This window comes from Cricetulus griseus, chromosome 3 (genome assembly GCF_003668045.3).
Source record: "Cricetulus griseus strain 17A/GY chromosome 3, alternate assembly CriGri-PICRH-1.0, whole genome shotgun sequence".
NCBI lineage: Eukaryota > Metazoa > Chordata > Mammalia > Rodentia > Cricetidae > Cricetulus > Cricetulus griseus.
Window position 1 is genome coordinate 160,446,278 of NC_048596.1, and position 19,270 is coordinate 160,465,547.

The 19,270-nt window shown below is 47.5% G+C and overlaps 1 protein-coding gene and 1 non-coding gene across 5 annotated transcripts; both read right to left on the bottom strand.

Annotated features, from left to right (window-relative positions):
• Positions 1 to 2,490: 2,490 nt before the first annotated feature.
• Asf1b (anti-silencing function 1B histone chaperone) lies at positions 2,491 to 15,679 on the bottom strand. 4 transcript variants are annotated; one of them, XM_027406178.2, is made up of 5 exons: positions 15,411 to 15,679; positions 14,685 to 14,784; positions 7,174 to 7,289; positions 4,578 to 4,754; positions 2,491 to 3,527 (listed from the first exon to the last, which is right to left on the bottom strand). In XM_027406178.2, the coding sequence occupies exons 2-5, from the start codon at positions 14,764 to 14,766 to the stop codon at positions 3,321 to 3,323; spliced, it is 582 nt and encodes a 193-aa protein (XP_027261979.1). In that variant the 5' UTR covers positions 14,767 to 14,784; positions 15,411 to 15,679; the 3' UTR covers positions 2,491 to 3,320. The 4 variants fall into 4 exon arrangements, with proteins under 4 accessions (XP_027261979.1, XP_027261981.1, XP_035298451.1 ...); XM_027406180.2 differs by having other exon boundaries at positions 14,685 to 14,802; positions 15,411 to 15,538; XM_035442560.1 differs by lacking the exon at positions 15,411 to 15,679 and adding an exon at positions 14,868 to 14,908.
• On the bottom strand, positions 8,373 to 8,479 carry LOC113834724. The gene has a single exon (XR_003483464.1). It is a non-coding gene; the product is annotated as a U6 spliceosomal RNA (small nuclear RNA).
• Positions 15,680 to 19,270: the final 3,591 nt, after the last annotated feature.

Below are 19,270 nucleotides of genomic sequence, written 5' to 3' on the forward strand. Positions count from 1 at the left end.
CGGATGCTTGACGCGAGCTGCAGACGCTCAGCCACTCACGGGCTCGCGAGGCCGTAGTCGGGCGGTCGGATGCATGTGATTGGCCGAGAAGCCCAACAGGGCTTGGGGCTCGCCCTGCGAGGCCGCCGATTGGCTGAGGCGCGCGGCCTCAGTCAGTGTCAATCCCAGGGTGAGAGGGCGGGGTAGCTGCGCAGGCTGCGGCCCGGGGGGGCAGGCGTGCGGGCGGGGCGGCGGCTGGAGGGTAGCCGGGCGGCAGACGCTGCAAGGTGCGGGAGGCGGCCCCAGCGGACGCCGGTGCGGCACCGTGAGCCCTGCAGTCTCCCGCCCTGCCCAGTGCGGCAGCGGCCACGGGCCAGCGGAGGTTGACGCCACGGCGGGCCGGCGCAGAGGCTTGTCCACCTGCCAGCGGGGGAGGGGCCGACTGGCGCCGCGGGTCAGAGGTCGCCGGGCGCCGTTCGGCGTCATTCATAAGGCCTGACGCTGGGCGGCCGTGACCCGGCCAGCTCGGAGTTCTCCTTGTTTGCTCTAGCCACAGCCGGAGCTGCAAGAGGATGCTGGATCCAAAAGTGAGGGCAGGCTGGGAGGAGACTCTTAATGTCCCGTTTACTGTGGCCCAGCCTTAGGCCCCTGAAAAGTAATAACGAGGACACTGGCCAAGTACATGACTTCTCGTTCCCAGCACATTGGAACTGTCACACTCCCATTTGATGGAGGAGGAATGGTGAGACTGGTTCCTTGCTCTAGTCCATTTGCCTGGACATCGCTATCTGGAACCTGCCCTCTGGGGACAGGCAGGGAGCCATTCTCGTTCCTTCTGGATGCCCATCTTTAAATTTTGTTTTCATGCAATGCAGGGGTTGAACACAATGCCTACCAGCTGCTAAGCAAGCATTGTTCCTTGCCCAGGGTACTCTTTCAAGTCTGTGCTGCCAGAACAGGGTCAGTTTCCCACTGTGCCACTGACATCAGGGGCCTGAGCACTCTGCTGGAGGGGTCTCCTACACACTAGTTGGTGTTCAGAACCCCCACCCTAACACACTGGATGCTGGTATACTTCCATCTTCCTGCTGCCTGGAGCAACATAAATCATCTCCAGACTGTTAAATGTACTCTGGGAAACAAAATTATCCCCACCCCCACCAGAGAACCTCTGCAGTAGAGCATGGCCAGGGTGGAAGGTGCTGAGGGGACAATGGGCTAGCTCTCCCTGATGATAAAGGGTAGCTGGCCCTGAGCAACATAAACCCATAGATTCAATGCAGTACTCAGCAGTTCATACCCAACTTTCTAAGCCAGCAACTGTATGCACTCCTGCTACTAGATCAGCTACAGTCCTACTCTCCCTTCCAGAGAGTAGGGCTCCTCTGGATTATGGGAGCTGGCTGAATAGCCAAATGCTCCATCTCTGATTTGGGGAGTTACACCATAGCTAAGTGAAAAATTATCTAAATTGTGGCTGTGTGTGCCCTTGGCTCACAATGTTGCTCTATGCCTGTGGGTCAAGGTCATCAGTTGGAACAGCTGGTATACTTCAGCTTTGGCAAAGCAAAACAGTCTTTGAGCCTCAGCTTGTGGGGCAGACTGTACAACCAGATGAGACTAATAGGGAAGCAAGCAAGAGAAGGACCAGCTACTTTCAGGACAAGAGGTCACTCATGACATGGTGAAAGATACAGGAGGACAAAGAAACAGCATATATAAAAAGAAAACAATTACAGAGGCTAGAGGGATGACTTGCACTGGCTGCCCTTCCAGGGGATCTGGGTTCAATTCCCAGCTCCCACATAGGAGTTTACAACCCTCTGTAACTCTAGTTCCAGGAGCTCCAAAGTACTCTTCTGGCCTCTGCAGACACCAGGGCACTCAAGTGGTACACAGACAAAATACAGGCAAAATATCCAAACACATAAAATATGTTTTAAGCTGGGAGTGGTGGGGCAACGCCTTTAAACCTAGCACTTGGGAGGCAATGACAGGCAGATGTCTGTAAGTTTGAGGTCAGCCTGGTCTACAGAGTTCCAGGACAGCCAGAGCTGTTATACAGAGAAACCCTGTCTCAAAAAACAAAAAAGAATCACTTAATGTTTAGGCCAGGTAGTGGTGGCACATGTCTTTAACCCCAGCACTTGGGAAGCAGGGGTAGGCGGATCTCTCAGTTTAAGGCCAACCTGGTCTACAGAGCAAGTTCAAGGCAGCCAAGGCTACACAGAAGTCTTGTTTCAGAAAAAAAGGAGGAGGAGGAGGAGGAGGAGGGAGGAAGGAGGAGGGAGGAGGAGAAAGAAGAAGGAAGAAGAAAGAAGAAAGAAGAAGAAGAAAACAAACAAACAAACAAACAAAAAAACAGGCCGGGTGTTGATGGCACATGTCTTTAATCCCAGCACTCGGGAGGCAGAGGCAGGTGGATCTCTGTGAGTTTGAGGCCAGCCTGTTCTACATAGTGAGTTCTAGGCATGCCAGGTGGGGGGTAAAAAAAAAACCAGAACTGAACAATCTAGATGAAGTGCTTTTATTTTTAAACCAACCAAAACTTTTAATATAAAAGCATTTTCATATACACACTGCACTCACAATAGCATCCATGTAGCAGCAGCAAGGGGACCCAGGGCTTAGGGTAAGGGTAGATGGAGTGGGAGTTTCTCAGGTCAGCCTGCCAAATGCCTCCTTATCCTGGAGTATTGGGTAGCTCATGAGAATATGTCATCAAAGCAAACCCTGATAACTCCATGAAGCAGGACCTCCAACATGCCTCCTACCCAAGGCAATCCTCTTAGAAAGCTAGGCTCAGTCACAATGAGAAGGTGGCTGTAACCAAAGTACCCACCATACCTTCATGGCCTGGGGAGCTTACCTTTGGGGATTTTTCTAGCAGTGGTTAGACTTAAATGACCTAGACACCCTGGAAGGACACTGGTGGTACCAAGTCTGCCTTCTAACCAGTATTCCTTGCCTGAGACACCAAGAACTGGAGTGAGAAGGAGTGACAACCTTTGGCCAAAGGCTAGCCAAGCGTTGCCCAAACAAGCTTCAAGGAAGGTGATATTCAAAGAGCTTCTCAAAGGCACTGATAGTATAGAAGAAAAAATGACACAAAGAATGAGCATATGAGTACCTGCTTCTTAGAGGCTGATGGGTCAGAAGTGAGAGGATTCTTCTGGACCTGAGCTGAGAGGTTGGGGTCCATATTTTCCTTGGGGCTGACAGGTCTGGAGGCAGCTAGAGGCCCTCAAATCCTTGAGATGACCAAGCATGAGGGCCTGTAGGTCCCCTCTAGGTGTGCAAGGAGACTGGCCATGGTCCTACTGGGACCAGCCTGGCCCCCATCAGATGCAGTCCATGGAGTTCTCCGGGAGGAGGCCTGAGATGCAGCTAGGGAGGCCCAGGCTTTTGATGGGAGTGCAACTGAGGGGAAGGCCATAGTCCGGGTTGGGGTCCTGGTTCTCTGTGGCTTCCAGCCTGTCTGAGTTGTTGTCCCAGTTGATATGGAATCGGGTCACCCGGGGCTTAGAAGCCAAGATGTTCCGCTGTAGCTGGAGCAAGAAGAGTGTCAGTGCCTATCACCTAAGGGCCAGGATGCCCTCCTACCTCCACTTTGAGCCCAAAAGATGCTTGTACACTATGGAGTAGGAACAGGGCCTTCCTCATCCTGGTTTTGCTTGGGTTTGTTCATTTGTTTTTTGGGGGGTTGTTTTGAGAGTCTCAACTATGTAGGCCAGGTTAGTCTGGAACTCACAGAGATCTGCCTGACCCTGTCTCCCAAGTGCTGAGGTTAAAAGTATGCACTACCATGCCTAGCATGATTTTTAAAAAAGTTTTATATATATGGGTGTCTGGCTACACATATATCTGTGCACCACGTGTGTGCCTGGTGTGTGTGTGTCTGGCCTTTGGTGGCCAGAAGAGGGCACAGAGTAACAGCTTGTGGGTGCTGGGAATTGAACCTGGTTCTGAAGAACAGCAAGTTTCTTAACTGCTGAGTCCTCTCTCCAGCCTACTTAATTAAAAAAAAAACAAACAAACAAAAAAAAAACTTTATTTTTATTATATAAATGTTTTGCCTACACATGTCTATTTGTTACATTTGTGCCTAATCCCCATGGAGGTTAGAAGAGGGCATAGATCCCCTGAAACTGGAATTAAAGGTGGCTGTGAGCCACCATGTGGTTGCTAGGAATCAAACCCAGGTCCTTTGCAAGAGCAGCCAATGCTCTTACTGCTAAGCTATCTCCAGTGGCCCTCCAGCACCCCCCCACCTCCACCTCCCCACCTGAAAACAGGGTCTTACTATGTAGCCTAGGTTGGTCTGGAACTCATTATGCAGAGAAGGCTGGCCTCCTAACTTATGATACTTGCAGCTCAGCCTTCTGAGGACCGGGATGCTGGGATCACAGTGTGCTACATTCCCCCTAGCTCTAGCCCTGATCCTGTCAGGCATGCCTCAAGAAGAAAAGACTTGCTTCATCCTAGCTCTACCTCAAAGACAGCATGACCTGTTAACCTTCACTGACCTGGGCACCCATCTCCCTTAGCAGTAAAGGAACTGGCCTGTCTGAAGCAGGAAGTACAGAGACAGACCTCACCTGAGAGAAGTCTGGCTTTGGGGGTGGGTTCTCCCGAAGCTCTGGATTTGGGTACTCATTGTTGACATAGTAGCCCACACGGATGAACTCTTGTCCATGGTAAGTGCAGGTGATGAGAACCACAGTGACACCCACGGCGTCGGTCTCAGGAATGAGGGATGGATTGGGGGCATCAGCCTGGGGAGACACATCCTGGGCTTTAGCACTGCCACTCATGACTCAAAGACTACCAAAGAACTGGACTAAAAAAACTGACCAAACAGGTAGCTACAAAGAGATGGTGAATTTGACTCGGCAACATGATTGCTCAGTATGCAGAGTCCTACCTTCTGTCCTTAGTCTTAGTAACAACAATAGTAAATTCAGCCAGGCAGTGGTGACACATGCCTTTAATCCCAGCCCTTGGGAGGCAGAGGCAGGCAGATCTCTGAGTTCGAGCCAACTTAGTTTACAGAACAAGTGCCAGGACAGGCTCTAAAACTTCACAGAGAAACCCTGTCTCGGAAAAAATAAGTAAGTAAATTCAAAACTTCGGAATGTGACTAGGAGACAAGGGTGTTTAGGCAGAATGTGGTGCAAAAAGGAACTGACAAGAGATGAAGTTGGTCAGGTGGATATGAGGCAGCCCCAGGCCTGCTGGGGAAATTCAGGGCTTGGGAAAGAGCAGTGTTTAGAAGAGGTAAGGTCTGAAAAGAGTGCAGGTATGTGGAGGTCTAGCTGCAGAAGGTTGAGCAGAAGCAGGGAAGCCAGTCAGGAGTCATCCTGGACAGGATGACTAATCCCAGCAACAGAGAACAGAATCACAGATCAGGGTGTGTGGCTCTGGATGGAGCAACTATGTTATATGAAACCAATGCAAATGAAAACACCTACACTTAGCCAAATCCATGACACAGAGCAGAGCATCCCCAGTGGGGATGTTCAATGGCCAGGCTATGTGCCCTGGAAGAGGCCTTGGCTCAACAGGCAGGAGTGTTAGGGGAGCAGGTAGCTTGGAATAGGGGAAACAGTAGGAGGGAGGTAATGGATCATGATTTCCTTAGCACTTGCCAATGAGCCTAGACACTGGACTGGACATAGCAGCACCATTTGGAAGTCACAGCCCATCTTCATATTCACTGAGTTTACAAATCCACCAATTAGATACATCTAGAAACTTAAAAACCAACAAGTGTGGTACTTTCATAATTACTTACTAACATGTAAAAAGTAAGGAAAACCCAGTGCTGAGGTTCCAACATGGGGCCAAACTAGGGGCTACTTAGTCTTCTTGCTTCTGCTTTCAATATGGAGTACAAGGACCCTTTGACTGTCTACCTAATGCCAAAATTCAAGAGTTTCATATGGTGAGCTTGGTTCCTGTCTGTTCTGCTACACATTTCAGCTACCACAGTATTTTCTCTCTCCTGGCCTAGAAACAGAGCTTAGCAACCACGAATGGAACCCTCTGGAACCTTTCTTTGCCACATCACCAAAATCTCAAGGTAAAATACAAACACTTTTTAATATTCATCACCACCTTTACCAAACTCCCTTTTATTTCTTTGTTCATTGGGACAAGGTCTCACTATATAGCCTTGGCTGGCCTCCAACTCATAGAGATCTGCCTGCCTCTGCCTCCTGGGTGCTCATTAAAGGTGTGCTACAACTTGCCTACAACGGCATTTGGCTGTGTAGCCTAGGCTAGCCTTGAACCTGAAGCAATCTTTCTACCTCAGCCTTCCATGTACAGAGATTATACACAAACACCACTAAACTCAGCTACACCTTTACTAGAAATTGAGTACTTACTTGATTCTTCATTATATATGCAAATGTTTAGCTCACTGATGCCAAATGATTAATTGAGATGTCTTAAAATGTAATCAATGAGTAAAGATTTACATCATAGAGTAAACAACAAAATAAATAAGATCCCCAAATGCTGAAGTGCTACCTGGGTAAAAGCAACTTACAGAGAAAATCTTAGTTCAGATATGGGTTAGTGCTACTGGCTGATTTCATGAGTCAACATTTACTAGTAAGGCATTTGAGACAGGGTCTTGCTGCATAGCCCAGGTTGATTCCAAACTCTGTGCTGGGCTTATAGGTATGTGCTCAGCTCTGACTGATGAACAAGTAACAACAAAACCCCTTAATCCTTGAGGGGAGTAGTTCAATATCCACAAACCGAGTTCATGGGTTTGGTATCATACAATTCCTGTGAAAAGATCACAAATTAGTGGCCCAGAGGTCACTAAGAGCTGTGACCCAGAGGTGGAGTGAATCCAGAGTAGTGGTCCTTGAAGGACAGCTTCGGTCAGACACTCCTGGCAGTCAACCAGGACATATAGCTCAGGTGGGTCTTGAACTTGTGATCTGACTGCCTCATCCTGAGTAGCTGGGATTAAAGGACTGGGTCAACAGTACCAGCTAAGGCTCGGGTTTGAACTTAAGCCTGACTGCTGAAACCAGGGTGCTTTCAGGTAAAAGAGGAAGGCTCTAGGCTGGGAGTAGCTCAGTAATAGAGCGCATGTCTAGTGTATGTCAGGCCCTGGGCTCCATCTCCAGCCTGAGACATTTCTAGAAATCAAGGGCTATGGTACAACTTCCTTACCTGAAAGACGAACATGTGCCTTCCAGCAGGGACAGGGCCCACCAGCACCGAGTCTAGGATCTGATCAAACTCCTCGCTCTCGGCTGAGCCCACATAAATGATCTTCCACTCCAGGTCTGTAAGCACACGGTGGGGGAGGGGATTGAGGACTAACAATAGCTGAGAGCAAGGCAAGGGCCTTCTTGTCAGCACGTCTCAACGTATTACAAGTTCACTCCTGTGAACTGAGTGTTCGCTGGGCAATAGGCTCAAGCACCAGTCCTGAATTAGATCAAGTATGAAGCTCTACTTTAGTGGAGACATTTTTCCTGTAAGCCTAACTGGGCCAGGTGACCTTGACTCTGGCCCTCCAGGGAAACTTTGGCCTCTCAGTAGCAGAGAGGAACCATATAGCATAGGCTGACTCAGGAGTCCTGTGACACCGGCTTGTAGAAGGAACAGGGAATGAGGCAACTTGAGGACCCTGGTCTCTGGATAGGAAGCAGCATCCTCTTTCACAGGATTGGTGCCACCAAGTAGAGCAGATCCCTTGACAACTGGGGCAAAGTGGCAGATTCCAATCCAGCAGGAGAGCCAGGTGGCAGGAGGGGAAAGGCAAAGCTGCTGGAGGAACCAAAGTTGTCCACATGTGTCACCAACTCATGCCTACTTGTGCACATTTGTGGGACAGAGACTCTGCCAGCAAATGGTGCATGACAGGGCATACCTCCAAAACCTGACTAGGCACTCCACCATTAAGGGGGCTCAGTCCTGGGGTAAACCCAAAAGAGATGAAAGAAATCTCAGGCAATCCCTGGTGTCCACAGCCTCTTGTAGGAGGGCCAAGGTCATGCTAGTACAGAGAAGCTTGGCCTCAGACCCAGAACTTATTTTAGACTCTTGGAAATTACACAACCACTACTCCAGCAGCTGGGAAAAGTTGCACAAGCTGAGATTTTCATAGGGAGCATGCTCTTGGAAGCTGCTTGGCCCTTGGTCCAGTGAGGCACAGGCATCTAACACTGGAGGCACACTGATACCAGATCATGCTATGGAGGTTTGTCACCTGAGCCACAAAGCCTTCCTCAATACATCCACTCCCTTGTCCCTTACAGTTCCTTACAGGCCCTTCTAGGTGACCCCCATGCCTGTGGTTCACCAGGGTTCAAACTCTAGCCTCAGCATTTCTGGAAAACATTTTTTTCTTTTTCCTTCTTTCTTCTTTTTTTTAACGATTCATAAATTTTTGTGTCATCCCTGCACAGGGGCCATGCTAATCTTCTCTGTATCATTCTGATTTTAGTATATATGCTGCTGAAGTAAGCACAATATTTCATTTTTTTTGTCAGCTTTATTTTCCTAAGTATCCTTCCAAAGGTTGTTTTCCTTTTATGTGTATGGGTGTTTTGCATGTATGTCTGTGTATCCTTTGGTGCCTCATGCCCATGGAAGCCAGAAGACGGTGTTGGGGCTGGTGGAACTGGATGGTTGTTAACCACCATGTGGGTGCTGGGAACTGAACCTGGGTTCTCTGGCAGAGGGATCAGTTTTCTAACTGCTACCCCTAGATATTTACTTCTTTGCAGTGCTGGGGATGAACCTCAGGGCCTGCACATGCCAAAAAAAAAGTGCTGTACAGTCCCCATGGATTCATTTTGTAAAAAGAAGTGACACAAAAGAATCAATGTTTCTGGCCTGGCCTGGCGGCGCACGCCTTTAATCCCAGCACTTGGGAGGCAGAGGCAGGCAGATCTCTGTGAGTTGAGGCCAGCCTGGTCTACAGAGCAAGTTCCAGGACTGGTTCCATAGTTACTGTGAAAAACTCTCTAGAAAAACAAGAAGAAGAAGAAGGAGGAGGAGGAGGAGGAGGAGGAGGAGGAGGAGGAGGAGGAAGAAGAAGAAGAAGAAGAAGAAGAAGAAGAAGAAGAAGAAGAAGAAGAAGAGGAGGAAGAAAAGAATCAATGTTTCTGGAAGGACAGAAAAGAATGCCACCCTTGCTCTTACATGCTAAGATGGCTCTGTCAAACTCTACTTTCTTCAGGCCTCTTCCCCAAAAGATTTTCATAGGGAGCCATATATTCACACATCTAATTAATATGCTGGAAGGAGGGCTTGACACAGGACAGTCCTTTGTGCCCCCAAGGCATCTGACCTTGCTTAGTCTGTGTAGTGTATGTAGAAAGCAAGTAGATAGTAATGCCCCTTCTTGCCATGGACCAGAGAGACTCAAGAATTCACAAAAGACCACATAAAATACTGACTAAAAAGTAAAAGTTGATCAAACCATCTGTAAAAACAGATGCCTGAAACAAGGGCCCATAATCGGCAATCATTTTAAATTTGATAAAGTTCTATTTTATATTTTCTTTCTTCAAGAGATAGAATCACACTGGTACATGCCTTTAATCCCAGTACTCGAGACACAGCTTTTAAAAAAAGGGGCCTGAGAGATGGCTCTGAGGGTTAAGGCACTTGCCAGGAAACCTAAAGACCCAGCTTAATATCCAGAAAACACATGGGGAAAAGAGAGAACTAATCCCATCAAGTTTTCCTCTGACCTCTACATGCATTAGCACACACATACACATAAACAAAGGAACAAACGACAGGGTCTTCCTGTATAGTACAGGCTGGTCCAAAGCTCACAATATTCCTGAAAGCCTTCCAAGTATTGGGATTACAAGTGTGAGCCCATGTGTGTCCCTCATTGAATCTGCATCTTTCTGTGTCAGCTGGGCTGGTAGCCAGTGAGCCCTTGGGAATCCACTGGTCTGTACCCACTTCTCCCTCCCCAATTTTACCTGAGTGATGAACAGTCAAACTCAGGTCCTCCCTGAGCCATTTCCTCACACAACAGAGAAACTCAAGATTTCATTTCAAAATATAATCGACTTTTTTTTTTTAAAAAAAAAAAAAAAAAAAAAAAAAAAAAACAGGGTTTCTCTGTGCAACAGTCCTGGCTGTCCTGGAACTAGCTCTGTAGACCAGGCTGGCCTCGAATTCAGAGAGATCCACCTGCCTCTGCCTCCTGAGCGCTGGGATTAAAGGCTTGTGCCACCACACTGGCCTATATGCTCAGCTTTTAGCACCTATAGGTTCTGTAACCATAAACTCAACCAATCACCACAGAGAGCAAATATCAGAAAACAATCTGGGGCTGGAGGCATGGCCCAGGGGTGGAGTGCTCATCTAGCATTCATGATGCCTGAGTTCTATCCCCAGGGCCAAACACAAAAAAGGTTTGTACTGAACATGAATATATATAACTTTTCTTTTTTTGTCATTTATTCTCATACTATGTATCCCTGCTGGCCTGGAACTCAGATCCACATGACTCTGCCTCTCGAGTGCTGGAATTAAAGACAGTTCATTTATTCTCTAAACAACATAGTATACAGTTATTTCTACATCAGTGGCACTAAGTATAAGTCACATAGGGCTGATGAGACTGCTCAGTGATTACAGTGCTTTCTGTGTAAGCATGTGAAAAGGGCACAGTGGCCCACCTATTTAACCCCAGTCTTGGAAGGTGGACATAGGGGACCCCTATGACGAATGGGCTAGTAAGACTAGCCATACCATCAAGCTCTGGGTTTGAAAGACCCTGTCTCAATGAATAAGAGAGAAGAGCAACTGAAGATTATTGTCAGCATCAACCTAGAAATTCCACTGTATACAACCTGGGTGCCTAGTCTTCCCTAAAAAAAATGGAAAAAGAAAAAAGTCACTTGTAGATGAGTATTAGGTTTATAGAGGAGCTGATTGTTGTGGCACACACTTGTAACTCAAGCATTTTGGAGATGCAGGTAAGAGGATCCAGGAGTAAAGACTAGACTCTTGTTACATATTAAGTTCAAGACTAGGCTTCGTAGCCCCTGATCCCTCTCCCAAAAAAAAAACCCAAAAACAAAAAACATACTAATAAATGTCTTTTGGAGACTATGTGTATGTGCAGGTTCTATACAAATACTATACCCTTTTGTAGAAGGCCCTTGAGCATCTGTGGGTACTGGCACCTGAGGGACTTCTGAGCCAATGGTGAAGACTATTTCTTCAAAAGTAGGTTTGAAACATCAGTCATTCATACAATATAAATTCACACTGACCAAATAGAGGATTGGGTTTCTTTCTTTCTTTCTTTTTTTTTTTTTTTTTTGAGACAAGATCCCATTGTATAAAACAAGTTGACCTTGAACTCACAAAGATCCTCTTGCTTCTCCCTCTCAAGTACTGGGACTAAAAAGTGCCCAATATTTTTGTTGTTTTAATATGTGTATAATGAATTTACATGCATGTGAATGTGGGTGTGCCTAAGCCATGAGGTGTATGAAGATAAAAAGGACAACCTTAAGTACAGTACATGTCAGCATATACAGAGAGCTCTGGGGGATTCTCTTGTCTCCACAACACTTAGCCACTGAAACCATTTCCCTAACCCAATTGTTTTGTTTTGATGCCCTAAGTTCACAATGACCCCTGTTCAGATGTACTATTTGGGAAAACAAAACCAAAGCTGAAAACATTACTAAAGATATGTAAAAATTATTGCAGATAAGCTGAGCTTGTTTTAGGCAGCACTAGGGACAGAACCCACAACTTCACACATGCTAGACAAAAGTGTCATTAATAATCTACCCCTCAAAGCCGGGCATTGGTGGCACACGCCTTTAATCCCAGCACTCTGGAGGCAGAGGCAGGCGGATCTCTGTGAGTTCCAGGCCAGCCTGGTCTCCAGAGCGAGTGCCAGGATAGGCTCCAAAGCTACACAGAGAAACCCTGTCTCAAAAAACCAAAAAAGAAAAAAACCCAACTTCTTCATAATTCATGGAAAGGAGGCCAGGAAGAAGATGAAGCCATCTTGCATGCCAGTCAGAATATAAGGAACAGAACCAACCAGCATAACTTGGAGCAAAAGTGCCCTCTTCCATCTTTTCAAATGGTCCGGCTGACAAATTCTACGGTCATTCCTAATATGTTCTACTTCTAAACTATTGTTGGGCTGGTGACACAGCTCAATGGGCAGAGCCACTGTTTAGCATGTATAAAGTCCAGGGTTGATTTCTAGACAAAAATAAGAGATGCCACACAAAGGATCCTTACCCTCCTCCAAAAAAGAAAACAAACAAACAAACAAAAAACAACAAAAACCTTACAAGTAGGGACTGGAGAGCACAGCATTTAAGAATACTATTTACTCCTACAAAGGACTCAGCTTTGGTTCCCAGACCCACATGGTGGCTGACACTGTCTCTATTTCCAGTTCAGGAAATCTGACAACCTCTTCTGGCCTCTGCAGGCAGCAGGATGTAAATGTGGTGTATATACGTATAAGCAAGCAAAATACACATAAACAAAAAAGACCTACATGTAAATCTTTTCTTCCCTTTCTAGGACTGAAGGAAAGATACGGAATCTGGGAGCTGGCTAGATGTCTCAGCAGATTAAAGCGTTTCCTATGAAAGTCTGAGAATCTGAGTTCAGGCTGCTAGAGAAATAGCTCAAGGTTAAAATCCCATGTTGATCTTAAAGACTCAAGCGTGATTCCCAATACCTATGTCAGGAGGCTCAAACTACCTCTGTCTTCTAGGGACTCCCATGCACATACCCACCCCAACACACACATATACACAGAAAGAGGTCAGGTGTGGTGGTGCATGCCTTTAATCCCAGCACTGGGGAGGCAGAGACAAACAGATCAAAGATCTGTGAGTTCTAGGCCAGCCAGAACTATGTAGTGAAATCCTGTTTCAAAAAACAAACAAACAAAACCCCCACTATTGAGGAGGAAGAGATGGTGGGTTCCTGGCTCATTAGACAGCCAGCCTAGTAGTGTTAGAGCTCCAGGTTTTGCAGAGATTAAAATAGGTAGAACAGGGCTGGAGACTGCCCATGGGTTAAGAGCACTAGCTGCTCTCCTAGAGGCCAGGCAGGTTCCCACCATCTGCATGGTGACTCCCAAAGTCTGTAACTCCAGTTCCAGGACACCCAACTCCTTCTCTTAAACTCTGTGGTACCAAGCACTCAAGTGGTACCATAAATACATGTAGACAAAACACACACATTTTTTTTTTTAAAGAAAAAAAAATGGTACAGAGCAATGAAGAGCAGTTGAGGAAGACCATCTGGTGTCTCTAGCCCACACCCACAAATTAAATTCAAAAAATAAAATTAAAAAAAAAATCTGAACTCAGAAACAAACTTCAGTGGTAACACTTTACTGTCTGGCTGACTTGGAGAAATCATCCTGCTCGTATTACAATGGCCAGCAGCTGACTTTAGCCTTGATGTCCTAATTCCATAAATAAGGAATCAAAGTAATATTAGGTAATGACCATGCAACCATTTTTATTTGCAAAGAGCACACTCAGGCTGATTGAAACCTGCTCTCTCAGCATCTGGGAACTGTGATTCCATTGATTTATGTCTCCTCTTGGCTTCCAAATAAATCTTATCCCACATTGTTACCCTATATTTTATTTATTTACACCCTACCTTGTTCCAGCAAGGATTTAACCCAGCTTTATTCTATAGTTAAGCCACAAGTAGATTCCTTTAAACTTAAGGAGAAACTAGGGAGAGGATCAGCCAGTGGCCCACCCCAAGCACACATTATAGCAGCTCCAGGTGAACAGAAGTGGCTGGATTTGTCTGAACACCAACCACAGCCACCAAGAGGCACTAGTTTTCACAACCTAGCCTCTCAGAGCTCCACCTCCTCAGCTGCTACATCTTTCAACCCTCAGTAGGAAAATGAGGAGTGTTTCCTCCTAAAAGCAGGACTTGCCTAGTGTTAATATTTTGTTTATGATCTAACAAATAAAGCTTGCCTGAAGATCAGAGTGCAAAGCTAGCCACACTAGCTAGCCATAGAGGCCAGGCAGTGGTGGTACACACCTTTAATCCCAGCACTTGGGATACAGAAGCAGACAGAGCTCTGTTAGTTCGAGGCCACCTGAGCTACACAAAATTGAGCCAGTCTGAAAGAGAAACAGAGCTCAAAGAAAGGTGATCTCAGCACTTGGGATCCTATACCTTTAATCCCATCAATAGAGAGGACTATAAGGCGGGAGGAGACAAGGATGTGCAGTCTGAGGCAGTCTGAGCAGCAGTACAGTCTGGACATGCAATCTAAGGACAGGATCACCCTTTCTGTCTGAGGTAGAGGTAAGAGCTAGTGGCTGGCTACTTTGCTTCTCTGATCTTCAGCTTTAACCCCAATATCTGTCTCTGGGTTTTTATTAAACATGCTACACATTGCCTTGCTGTGGAGCTGAGACTACAAAGTGACCTCATGGTTAATGTGTTCACAGACTTATTTCAAAGGTCTTTTGGTCTTTGTGGCCCTTGTCCTGTCATCTAACAGCCACGTCCACCTTTATGTCCTGCAGATGAATGAAGTCATTCTGTGAAAGATTCACAAAGGCCAGCGGTCTCTCTCCCCAGCTGACTGAAGTTGAATCCCATCCCTGTTTGGTCAGTCACCCCCCACCACCACCAGGTCAGCCCATCAAAAGGAAGGAGGGATTCCTTACACTGAGTCTGCTGGAAGCTGGTAGAAATCCCAAAACTGGCAGAGGCCTGCCTGGCTGTAGCACCCCTTTCCCGAGTGTTCATCCAATCCCAGACCAGGAGCTGGGGAGGCCAAGTTATCTACAAAGAGCCAGAAGACCCCATCCCTCCCCGGGGGAAGGTCATGCATAGGATATGGTACTAACCTAAAGAGAGGCCCCGGTCTGGACAACAGCCATGACGTTACAGTTGGCTAGGAGGAGTTGCTAGGGACAAATGTGGAGATGTCTGGGGATGGTATCGATGGGAGACAAATGGGGTGGAAGAGGTCTTGCCATGGGCAGACAGGGTAGCAAGAGGAGGGTCTGCTGGTCTGTAGAAAAGCCGTCCATAAGGAAAATGGGGGAGGGTACTGGAGGTTGGGTTTCCATGGAAGAGAGAATAGATGGGAGGTTTTCTATGGGGAAATAGGCATGAAAATGGAGTCTAGCCATTGGGAAGAAGGCGTAGCCGCGGTCTCTTACACGCTAGATGGAGGCTTACACCACTACAAAGAAAAGGTGCCAAGGACAAGTGGTTCAGGACGAGGGGTGCCTCCACGAGACAGTGCAGGTTACCGTGCACTGGATCCTATCCACCGAGTTGGACCACGGAGGCTTATCTCTGAGTGGAGAAGTTCCCGGGGAGGCTGGGAGTGGCAAAAATGAGGGCAAGAGGGTTTGGGGTCCCCTGCACAGGCCCAGCCTCACCGTCAGACAGGGCCTCACTGCATTCGAAGCTGATCTCGAACCGGAAGGGGCTGTGGAAAGGGCTCGGGTTCTCCAGGACAGCCACGTTCAGCACCGACACCTTGGCCATCACCTCGCCAGGGGGTCACAGCTGCAGTGGAGCCTTCTCCGGTGTCCTGCGCAGCCAATGGCGGCTGGGGAAGAGGAGGTCGCCGAGGCAGAGAACCTCTCAGCGACTCCAACTCTTCTCTAAAGAGCGTCTCGCGTCCGCGCGCGGCCTTCAAATAGCTGACTCCACCCTCCAGCCAATCGCCGCTAAGGATCTATGACGGCGCGAGAGCCCCGCCAGCCAATCCTGAGGCTTCTTCCGGTTTGCGCCTCGACCCGCGGACCAATCAGAGAAGCTTCCTCTTCACGGTCCGCGGGAGGCGGAACGATCATCTTTTAGCTTCGCAAAGTGTCCATCCGGAACCAATCCCTAGCGTCTCCGACTCGAATATCTTGCGCCGGGGTGGGCGGAGTTAGAGCGCGGAACTTCTCTTGTCCAATCCCAAGGGTTACCGCATCGGCGTGACCCGCCCCCTCATTCTGCTCTTCCGGTAGGCACACCCCACAGAGAGCAGAGCCACTAACGGCCGAACGGTGGCGCGCGACTCTTACTTAAGAGCGCTGAAAGAAGGGAGCCAGAACTCGCCGTGATTGACTAGCGACCACGGGGCGGGGCTTCAGTAGGCTTCTGAGATGTGATTGGCTAATGTCGCGGCACAAGGAGGGCTGCGCTGGAAGCCGCCCTCCGGCTCAGTGAAAAGCATGAAGAGGCAAGCGTGATGGCGGCGCTCTGGCCTCCGTTTGTCCGCTGGTGAGCGTTTCCGGGAGCTCCTCTGAGGGACTCCTGGCCTTGAGGACAGCGGCCGTGAACATTTGGAGCACCCCTGAGACAAGATGGCGCGGCAGCGAGTGGGGACCCAGGATGGAGTCCCGGTCCGAAAGGAGTTGAAGTTCGTCGACGTACCAGGGTTTGGATCCTCTCTCCAGCCTGTTTTCCAACCGGTTGAAAAATTCACTGCGAAGGCCTGGGGTGGTGGCGCACTCCGGAGGCGGGGGCAGGCGGGTCTCTTGAGTTCGAGGACAGCCAGGGCTACATAGAGAAACCCTGTCTGGAAAAAACAAAAACAGAAGAAAGTTAACTGCCACTATTTATGACGATATAATGCGGTCTTCACTCCATGCCCCTCTGGCTCCCTAACCCTGCCACAGTCTCTTACACATACAACCAGTGAGAAATAATGCTAGCCACAGACCTTTTACTAATAAGTCTTTTAAAGGAAACAAAACAAAACGCCTGGAGTGCCGGTGTATATCCATTAATCCCAGCACTCAGGAGCCTGAGGTAGGCAGACGTCTGCGAGTTCAAGGCCTGCCTGGTTTACACAGTGATTTTGGGGAAGTAAATGAATAGATAAATTGGTTTTCACATTTGACCATCCTTAAAAGGCCAAGAAACGATGAGAGATTGATTTTAGTATTACATTTAACTCAATAGAACAAAAATGCTAATTTCAAACATTATCAGTATAAAAATGCTAATGAGCTATCCTGCATCCTTTTATTCAGTGAGAAATTTTTGGACTCCTGTACATGTTTTGAAGGGACCAGCTCCGTGTTTCGGCAGCCATAACAGCCTAGCACGTGCTTGCCTGACCTTGCCTTAGTCACTAAGAGGTCAGAAGCCTGCCTTGGGGCAAGGAACCAATCAGAAGTTAGCTGGTGGTGCTACGCTTTATGGCTCTGGGTGTGCTTTGTGGACAAGTGCACAACAATGACATAACAACCAGTTGACCAATCAACACAGGGCAAGCTCTCCAAGCCTGGAGGCACACCAATCCTGAGCCTGTGCATACCCCTATACACTCCTCTTACGCTGCCCTATAAGATCTTTGCCCTGTGGTTTCTCGGTGTCTTTTCCCCACCATCCGCCATGGTGGATGGATGAAAGGCCGGAGCTAACCCCATGTTAGCTCGTTAAACAAATGCAATAAAAGACTCATTGCTTTTGCATCGAAATGGGCCTCTTGGTGATTTGGGGATTCAGAATTTGGGCACAACAGTTTCACATTCAAACATGTCTGTAACTTGGCAAGGGAATCTGCACTTTGATTTGAAAGAGGTAATCTGGCTTTTATTTTTCACAAAATTTTACAGTTTGTACTGGATGGCTTTGTGTGTTGACACAAGCTCTATAGAGTCAACAGAGGAAGGCGCCTCAGCTGAAGAAAGGCCTCCTTGAGATCCAGCTGTAAGACATTTTTTTCAATTAGTGATCAATGAGAGGAGGGCCCAGCCCATGGTGGATGGTACCATCCCTGGACTCGTGGTCCTGGGTTCTAAGAAGGTGGGTTGATCAAGCCACGAGAAGCAAGCCAGTAACAGCATCCCTCCATGGCCTCTGTATCAGCTCCTGCCTCCAGGAACCTGCCCTGTTTGAGTTCCTGCCTTGACTTCCTTCAATAATGCACAGCAATGCTGAAGTATAAGTCTAATAAACCCTTTCCTCTCCAACTTGCATTTTGGTCATGGTGTTTCATGGCAGAAACAGAAACCCTAACTCAGACACTGCTGAAAATGTAAGCCAGTAATTTCAGCACTTGGGAGTCAGGGCAGGAGTTCAAGACCATCCTTGTGAGTACATGAGGAATTAGAGGGGTGGAGAAGGAGGCTCAGTGCTTATGAGAGTACTGCTCTTGCAGAAGACCTGAGTTTAATTCCCAACACCTACATCAGGCAGCTCATACCTGCCTGCAACTCCAGCTTCAAGGGATCTGATGCCCTCTTCTGGTCTCTGGAAGCATCTGCATTTTTTTTTTTTTTTTTTTTGTGGAATAGTATATTTAACTATGTAAAGATACGTTTCAGAATAATTGTTTAACTATGTAAAGATGTATTTGTTTATGCAGCATTAGTTTACTTATATAAAGGTGTATTTGTTTATGCTACGTTTAATTATGTAAAGATATGTTGCTTTTGTTTATGCTACATTTGTTTAATTCTGTAAAGCTGTGTTACTTTGCCTGTCTAAAGCACCTAATTGGTCTAACAAAGATCTGAATGGCCAATAGCAAGATGTGATGCTCTTTCACCTTGCCTGCCTAAGGCATCTGATTGAACTAATAAAAAGCTGAATGGCCAAGAACCAGATAGAGAAGGGATAGGTGGGGCTGGCAGGCAGAGAGAAAATAACAGACAGACAGACAGACAGACAGCGGGAGGGGAGGGGCAGACAGACCTGGAGGAAACAGTACAGTAGGACATACAGAATGAAAGTAAGGTAAAAAATCTCCAAGGCAAAGTGATGAAGAGAAACAAGTGGTTAAGTTAAAGAGCTAGTGGACAACCCTAAGCTAAGGTCAGGCATCATAGTAAGTCTCCATGCCATGATTTGGAGGCTGGCAGTACAAGAAAGCCTGCTATACTCTTCCTTTTTTTCTTATTTAAGGTGTTTGGCTGGAGCAATTAGTCAGCAATTAAGAACACATGTTGCTCTTGAAGAGGACCCAAGTTCAGTTCCCAGCACTCATGGCTTCAGTTTCAGGAGAAACTGAGTATGCTAGACACCCATGTGTTGTACATGCATACAGGCAAGCAGAACACTGGGCATGGTGGCACACACCCTTAATCTCAGCACTCAGGAGGCAGAGGCAGAGGCAGAGGCAGAAGGATTTCTGAGTTTGAGAACTCAGTGAATTCCAGGCCAGCCAGGGCTGCACTGCAGAACCCCATCTAAAAAAAAAAAAAAAAAAAAAAAAAAAAAAGGAACCGGGCAGTGGTGGGGCGAGCCTCCCGGCACTCAGGGAGTAGAGGCAGGTGGATCTCTGAGTTTGAGG

What these genes read in the sequence shown, in the direction of transcription:
- Asf1b (XM_027406177.2), bottom strand. Translation starts at nt 15,519, where the DNA reads ATGGCCAAGGTGTCGGTGCTGAACGTGGCTGTCCTGGAGAACCCGAGC. An exon ending in CAGTGAGGCCCTGTCTGACG is followed by an intron (nt 7,290 to 15,410) that starts GTGAGGCTGGGC and finishes GTGTGCTTACAG; the next exon opens with ACCTGGAGTGGAAGATCATT. An exon ending in CAAAGCCAGACTTCTCTCAG is followed by an intron (nt 3,528 to 4,577) that starts GTGAGGTCTGTC and finishes TTCTTGCTCCAG; the next exon opens with CTACAGCGGAACATCTTGGC.